Source organism: Geotrypetes seraphini, chromosome 3 (genome assembly GCF_902459505.1).
Source record: "Geotrypetes seraphini chromosome 3, aGeoSer1.1, whole genome shotgun sequence".
Lineage (NCBI taxonomy): Eukaryota > Metazoa > Chordata > Amphibia > Gymnophiona > Dermophiidae > Geotrypetes > Geotrypetes seraphini.
Genome location: NC_047086.1, coordinates 241278344 through 241286941, shown reverse-complemented (window position 1 = coordinate 241286941; position 8598 = coordinate 241278344). Strand labels below are relative to the sequence as shown.

The window sequence follows — 8598 nt, the reverse complement described above, 5'->3', positions numbered from 1 at the left end:
TTTTTAATTTCTGTAAACCGTGCCGAGCTCTATTTTTATAGAGAAGATGTGGTATATAAACCTATGGTTTAGTTTAGTTTAGAGGTTATGAGTAGCTGCAGGTCATTCGTGTAGATGTAGAACTAAGTATCCGTCAGCCAAATCAGCTCAGCTAGTGATCTGAGCTAGATTATAAAACAGGATCTTTGTAATACTCCATAGGTCAGTGCCCAAAGTATTTGGAATACACACTTAGCTATGGCCGGTGCTGGGCAAGTAATACATTACTAAGTAACATCTTATGGTTTATTGTGCATTATAATTTAATACATGTCTTTCCTGAGGAGATAACAAAGCAATAAGCAATAAATCTAAATCTGAGAAGAAATAATGCCAAATTGTCAAATGAAAGGAAATACTCGTATCTAAACAGTTAGTAAAAGTAAGACTGGCACCCTGTGTCAGTCACTTTCTTTTCACTATTTGACTAATCAATATGTGTCACTCTCTTTCTGTTTCCAACATTTGGCAATGCTGGGTTGGCAGCTGATGTACTTTTGCAGGGCTGAAAGGAAGCACCGAAATTCTGAGGGCAGGTTTGCTCAATTGTTTCAGTGGGTGGAGATTTCTTTCCTTCTGACCTCATTCAGCAGCATCATTTTTCTAATAAATAGAGACAGGTGACTGCCATCCCAAATTATTGGAGAAGTCACTTCAAGCAGGGAAAAGGCAGCACCCTTTGTGGTCTAACCAGTAGCAAGATGAGCTGCAAGAAAATTGGAATCGTTGGAGCACCTTTTTCCAAGGGACAGGTAAATTAAGCCCCTATTTTCAGCTTTTAAAATATTTTCTTAGTTGCCAGGAAGAATTCTAAACAAACTGTTGTAAAAGCAAGAAACTAATCTTATCCCATTATGTCTAGGGGAATTTTTCTTATTATCTGTAAAGGTAACAGGGCATTGAAATATGTTGAATGATGGCAGATAAAGATCAGTGGGGTAAAAATGGACTGAAATCTAGGGGCATCTTTTACTAAGGTGCGCTAGCGTTTTTAGCACACGCAGGAAATCGCCGCGTGCCAGGCTTCAAGAACTAACGCCAGCTCAATGCTGGCGTTAAGGTCTAGCGCGCACGGCAATATAGCGTGCGCTATTCCGTGCGTTAAAGCCCTAGCGCACCACAGCAAAAGGAGCCCCGAGTTTCACGAATGGAAATATCTTTAATATATCATCTGGGTTACGCCACATTTGAGATGAAAATAGCAGGTCACAGTCTAAGTAACATTGTTTTTCCCTGTCCCTGCGAGTTCTGTCCCTCTCCCTGTCTCATCCCTGCAAACTCTGTCCTCATCTGCACAAGTGTTCAAGGCTTGTGCAGATGAGGACACAACTTGCAGGGATGGGGCAGGGACAAGGTCAGAACTAGTTTCAAGTTTCAAGTTTATTAGGTTTTTTTATATACCGCCTATCAAGGTTATCTAAGCGGTTTAACAATCAGGTACTCAAGCATTTTCCCTATCTGTCCCGGTGGGCTCACAATCTATCTAACATAGCTGGGGCTATGGAAGATTAAGTGACTTGCCCAGGATCACAAGGAGCAGCGCTGGATTTGAACCCACAACCCCAGGGTGTTGAGGCTGTAGCTTCAACCACTGCGCCACACACTCCTCCCCACTCATAGGGAAGGGACGGGGATGGAGATAGATCCCATGGAGACGGGGACAAATTTGTCCCCATGTCATTCTCTAATAAGGCATTACCAAATGTACTCAGCACTTTGCAGACACTCATAATAGACAGTCCCTTCGCCTTGGAGCTTATAGTCTAATACAACAACAATTTATTATTTCTATAGCGCTGTACATTGTACATGCAAGAGACAGTCCCTGTTCAGAAAAGCTTACAATCTAATTATGACAGACACACAGAGGGGGCTAAAAGGTGGTGGGGGACTATAAGGGAATAACAGACAAAGAGGCCAAAAACAAATGCAGCTTTCTCAAATTATTTTGGATCCGTCTTATTAGGACATACATTGTTTGTGAACAGGGATTAGAAGATATAGTTATGGTATTCTGCTATTTCATGCCATCTCTTATTCAGAGGTAGTTAGACTGCTCACATGAATTAGATATTTATTTATTTATTTATTTAATTCGGTTTCTATCCCGTTGTTCCCAAAGAACGCAGAACGGATTACAGGTTAAACGTACAGAATATCAGTACAAGATTACAATGCAAGTTCTCATCCTAGTTGGTACATATTAGGTGTAATTATCCTTACGTGACACAGACTGGTTCGGTTACTAATATACAATTCTTTGTAGTCCATGGATCAAGGGCAGGGAGGTCAGATGAAGAGGTATCTTTTTATTGCTTTTCTGAAGTTGAAGATAGGCATTTATATCAACTGGTGTAAACTTGAGTCCCTATAAGTCTTTTGTTTGGTCACCCTTCTTGAATCCTGACCTGCATAAGCAGGCTATAAATGCCATTTTAAATGAAATTAAAGCAGTGAAACTGTGACTGAGAACAGTCAAACAAGTGGGACGAACTGAAGCAGGAAGAACCTCAAGTGAACAAATTTAAAAATAATAGACATTTTAGGAGATACAGTAATATGGAAGAGTTAGTAGGGGTGAGTGTGTCTCTATTATCAAGTTTCAGGTTTATTTAAAATTTACTATACCGCCTACTCGAGACTTCTAGGTGTACAAACATGACATAATAATATACCAGTAAAAGTATAATATAAAAGTATTATTACTACCACTGTTAAATATGGATAATAGCAGACACCCACTAAACATCTGCAATGGTCTCAGCATTTGTGTCACTTCTGAAGCCAACCTCAGCTCTCTCTCTTCCCTTCCCTTGCTTCTCCTCCTCCCCCCCAGTACTCTCTTTCTCTCACCCTGCCTTTTCCTATACTGTCTCTTCCATTCTCAGCTCCCCTATCCCTTCCCACTCCTACACTTAGAAATAGGTAGATAAATTATTGAACACCCTTTGTACCCAATATGTACATAAAGTTAATAATAATAGCTTTATTTATATCCCATCATACCTTTTCAGTTCAAGAAGGTGTACAATAATAATAGGGTACAGTGAGCTTAATGTGTGAATAGTTAGGCATAGATATTACACATTAGTTTAGAGAGGGAACAAACAAGTAGAGCTTATAGCAATAAAAGAGAAACGTCATTGGATAAAGAGAGGCATTTTTGAATTCATTGGATTAGAATGGTAACGAGCAAGCAGAGGATATGCTTTGGGATTGGGATGGGATTGAGCAAGTTGTAGGGATTATGCAAACTGGGGTTTTTCAGGTGCGGGGAGGGCGTGTAGCTTAGGAAGTGGGGTGGGGCATGGGGGGAGATAGCTGGGAGAGGAAAATGGCTGGGCTGGGGCTGTTAGATGAATTTGTCGAATAGGTTGGTTTGTAGTGCTTTTCTAAATGAGTGGTATGACGGAGAGCTCAGGAGGAGGCCACTTAGGGTGTTCCAGATTCCTGCTTGAAAGGCTAGAGTTCGGTCCAGGAATTTTTTGAAATGACAGCCTCTTGGCGTGGGGAATGTGAAAAGTAAAGGCTTTCGGGAGAAGCGGGGTTTGTGTTGTAGGGAAAAGTGGTTCAGGAGATAGGTTGGAGCAGCGCCGGATAGTATTTTGTAGCATAGGCAGCCAAATTTGAATACGATTCTTGCCTCGATTGGAAGCCAGTGAAGTTTCTTGAAGTAAGGGGTTGAACTTTTTCAGGTCAAAGATCAAACGTACTGCCGTGTTTTGGATTAACCTAAGTTTCTTGATGGATTTCTTGTGGGATCCAAGGTAAATGATTTTGCAGTAATCCAGAGATCCTAGGATGAGGGATTCAACTAGCAATCTGAATGATGCGAAGTCGAAGAGAGGCTTTAGTGTGCATCGTTTCCACAGTATGTTAAAGCATTTTTTGATTAGAATGTTGGTATGGGCCTCAAGTGTCAGATGTTGGTTGAGAGTGAATCCTAGGATTTTTATTGTGGGGTTGATAATGAATTTTGTTCCGTTTAGGTCAATTGAGGATTCAATGGCTCTCTTTGATGGGGACGCCATGAAGAATTTGTTTTTTTCTGGATTTAGTTTAAGTTTAAAGTTTTTTGTCCAGTGTGTAACCTGGTCTATGACTGAAGAGATAAGGAGTTTGGATTCGGTCAAAAGGGTGGAGATGGATAGTGTATGGTTTATTCTTAACTTCACCTAACCTGAGGCAGGATTGGAGATTGGTTTGACATTTCTATGTATAACTTTATTTATTACAACATTTATATCTCACCTTAGTCTAGGTGGGTAACAATACATACATTTGAAACAATACATCACAAACCTACTAAAACAGATGCAAAACAACCTGCTTACTCAAACCCACTAATTGCCTTCTGAAACTGAAATGTCTTCAACTCATTTGGAAGCTTGGCAGAATGGATTTAGTATTGATAGAGAGGGAGCAAATTCCAGGCCCATGACTATAGTTTAACCCCAGACAGTTGATTATATGTGTAAATTAATCTCTGAAATGTATATGTTATTCGTACATTTCCTGAGGTAATCTTCTAAACAGAAGCATGTGCATGTTTTGAATTTGAAAATTCACTAGTGCCATCCAAGGAAAGATATACACGCACTATTTACATATGAGCTCGTTTAGAAAATAATCCCCCAGATCTTTAACTCCTTGTACATCATGGGGCTGGATGCTTTAACACTGGAATGTTTTTCATTCCTTTAAGAGCAAACTGACTGTCTAACTTCAACTACTGTATTTTCATGCTTAGAATAAAGCAGTGGCTACCTTTGTTGAAATTATAAGAACATAAGAGTTGCCATACTGGGACAGACTGAAGGTCCATCAAGTCCAGTATACTGTTTGTAACAGTGGCCAGCCCAGGTCACAAGTGCCTGGCAAGATCCCAAAGAACAAAACAGATTTTATGCAGCTTATCCTAGGAATAAGAGGTGGATTTCTCCAAGTCCATTTAAAAATGGCTTTTTTAAAAAAAGAGAAATGATCCAAACCTTTTTTAAACCCTGCTAAGCTAATTACTTTTACTACATTCTTCAGCAATGAATTCCAGATTAATTACAGATTGAGTTAAGAAATATTTTTTGTCCAATTTGTTTTAAAACCTTAGTAGCTTCATTGCATGCCCCATAGTCCTTGTATTTTTGGAAAGAGTAAGCAAGCAATTCACAGCTACCTGTTCCACTCCAATCAGTATTTTATAGACTTCAATCATATCTCCCCTGAGCCATTTCTTCTCCAGGCTGATGAGCCCTAATTGATTTCAGCTTTTCTCTTAGGGAACTTGTAGCTTATAGTCCTTTTCCCCCACATATATCACTTTGCATTTGCTCACAATAAACATAATCTGCCATTTTGATGCCCAGTTTCCCAGTTTTGCAAGGTCCTCTTGTCATTTTTCACAATCCTCTTGTGATTAACAATTTTTGAACAACTTTGTGTCTTCAGCAAGTTTAATTCTCACTAGTTATTCCCACATTTAGATCATTGATAAATATGTTAAAAAGCAGTAGTCCCAGCATTGACCCCTGGGGAACCGTATTATTATCTCACATTTAATATTCCACTTGGAGAAAACAACCAATAATTTGTGCATATCAAATAATACAATATAAGTGTAAAAAAGGAGGGAGGTAAAATCTCAGAGCACAGCCTAGAACTCTGGTTCTCTCAGGTTAATTAGTGCTACCTCATAAGCATAAACACCTCCTAGATTCTTTAGTCACAATCCCCTTCTTTTACTAAGGTGCGCTAGCCGGTTTAGTGCACGCTAATCGATTTAGTGCGCACTAATGATTAGCATGCGCTAAATGCTAATGCACCCATTATATTCTATGGATGCATTAGCATTTAGCGCATGCTAATTGTTAACACGTGCTAAATCAGTTAGTGTGTCATAGTAAAATCTTAGAAATGTTCAAACAGAATTTTAAAATAGTGCGTAAACAAAGGAAAAACGGGAAGGGGTAAAATGCGGACCTCACGGATCTAAAACCGCACGTCCTTAAAAAGCTGAGGTCCGTGCCCCTTTCTGGCTCTGACAGACCTCGATGGCAATTGAGCTCTGACGGATCCATCTCGCATGCCCATCGTATATTCCTCATGGCTGTAATGTATCCACATTATCCTAGGGTTTTCATGGGTCCTTGTTTATGTTCTGTATTGGGCATGTTTTCACCCTTTTGTTTTGGTTTTTTTGCATTCAAATTCCATAAAGATACCCAGATTTAAACAAATGAGTACCCGCGCTCTGGTTCTCGCTTGCTAACATTCCGCTAGCTGTCATTATCTGCTCCATTTCTTCCCACTCCTTAGATCGAAATCAGCGCGAGCCCTTCTGAGGCTGCGGACCTGGGAGAGCAGGGGCTGCAGGTGCCAAGGGGAAAGAGAATCAAGGGTGGCGGGTAACGATAATAAGCACGCACATCGGTGCCCCCAGTCAGGGCAGAGATCGGGTGGCTCGGAGCAGGTAACGGAAGCGGTTCCCTCGGTTTGGGCAGATTTCATGGACTGGGGAGTGGGGTGGGGTGGGGGGAGCCCTAGAAAGGCAAGGCAGACAAAACTTTTCCGATCCACCTTAAGCGGCAGCAGTCGATTCCCCCCCCCCCTCTGGGATTCTTCCCCGCTGGTTACACAGCGAGGGTTCCACGGTGAAAGTTGCTGTGTAGGGGCGGGAGCCTCACGTGTGCCTCGTGTTTGCGTGCATCCTCCTCAGCGTGAGCTTCATTAGCGGATCTGATGGATCCGTCAGAGCTCAATTGCCATCGAGATCTGTCAGAGACAGCAAGGGGCACGGACCTCAGCCTTTTAAGGACGTGCGGTTTTAGATCCGCAAGATCCTTGAGGTCCGTGTTATACCCCTTCCCAAGAAAAACTTATCTTGAGTGTTTTCAAGTTGACGTTGTATTGATTTCTTACACATAAACAGTCAAAGCTACAGGCTTTGCATAAAAAGTCAACAGAACATCAAACAATGAAGATATGATAAGTTTTTCTTTTGTTTAAGCACTATTTAAAAATTCCGTTTGAACATATCTAAGATTACGACTAAAGAATCTGGGAGGTTTTTATGCCTAAAGTCAACAGAACGTCAACTTGTAAATATTCAAGATAAGATAAGATTTTCTTTTGTTTATGCACTATTTTAAAATTCTATTAGAACATTTCTAAGATTGTCCCTATGAGGTAGCACTAATTGGACTGTGAGAACAAGAGTTCTAGGCTGTGCTCTGAGACTTTTTCCTACCCCTCTTTTTTTACACTTTTGTATTTGATATGCAGAAGTTATTGGTTGTTTAATAGTTCATTTTCTCCAAGTGGAATATTGAGTGTGAGATGAAGTAGTTTTCCAAAGGGTTTCATTTATTTTGTTTTAACGCCACTATTTGCCCTTCTCCATTGAGAATATTGACTGTTTAAACCTACTCTCTGTTTTCTAGATCTTTTAACCAGTTCTTAATCCATAATAGAACATTTCTTGCTATCCCATGAGTTTCTAATTTCCGCAGAAGTCTTTCATGAGGTACTTTGTGAAATGCATTTTAAAAATCCAAATATACAAAATTGACTGGCTCATCTTTATCCACATGCTTATTCACTCCTTCGAAGAAATGTAGTAAATTGGTGAGACAAGATTTAGCCTTGATTAAATCCATGTTGGCCTTGTCTCATTAATCCATGCTTATATATATGCTCTGTAATTTTGTTCTTTATAATACCATTTTGCCCAGCACCAATGTCAAACTCAATGGTCTATAATTTCCTGGATCACCTCTGGAACCCTGTTTAAAAATTGGTGTTACATTGGCCATCCTCCTGTCTTCCAGTACCATGCTGGATTTTAAAAATAAATTACAAATTACCAACAAAAGCTTTGGAAGTTCATTTTTCAATTCTGTCAGTACTATGTGATGTAAACCATCAGTTCCAAGCGATATACTACTATTCAGTTTGTCAAATTGCCCCATTACATCTTCCAGTGTTACAGAGATTTGTTTTAGTTTCTCTGACTCCTTAGCACTGAATATTATTCTGGTACTAGTATCTCCCCACATCCTCCTCAGTGAAGACCAAGGCAAAGAATTAATTTAATCTCTCTGCTATGGCCTTGTCTTCCCTGAGTGCCTCTTTTACCCCTTGGACATCTAACAGTCCAATTAATCCTTTTCCTGGCTTCTTGCTTTTACGAGTGTACCAAAAGTAGTTTTTACTATGGGTTTTTGCCTTCAAGGTCTTTCTTTGCCTTCCTTATCAGCACCTTGCATTTGACTTGCCGTTCCTTATCCTGTTTCCTATTATTTTAGTTGGATCCTTCTTCCACTTTCTGAAGGATTTTCTTTTAGCTCTAATACGAGTTCTTGTAGCTCATAGCTTCTTTCACCTCACTTGTTAATCACGTCAGCTGCCATTTGGTCTTCCTTCCTCCTTTTCTAATATATAGAATATATCTGGTCTGGGCTTCCAGGATGGTCTTTTTGAATAACATCCATGCCTGATGTAAATTTTGTAACCTTTGTAGCTGCTCTTCTAAGCTGCTCCTCTAAGGGCTCCTTTTACTAAGCT

The 8598-nt window shown here is 40.1% G+C and overlaps 1 protein-coding gene across 1 annotated transcript in view; it reads left to right on the top strand.

The window, feature by feature from the left end:
* Positions 1-691: 691 nt before the first annotated feature.
* Positions 692-8598, top strand: part of ARG1 (arginase 1) — a 49481-nt gene continuing 41574 nt past the window's right edge. Inside the window, exon 1 of the mRNA XM_033935419.1 lies at positions 692-791. Within this exon, the coding sequence (XP_033791310.1) occupies positions 741-791 (51 nt within the window). The 5' untranslated portion in view covers positions 692-740. The remainder of the gene's footprint in view (positions 792-8598) is intronic.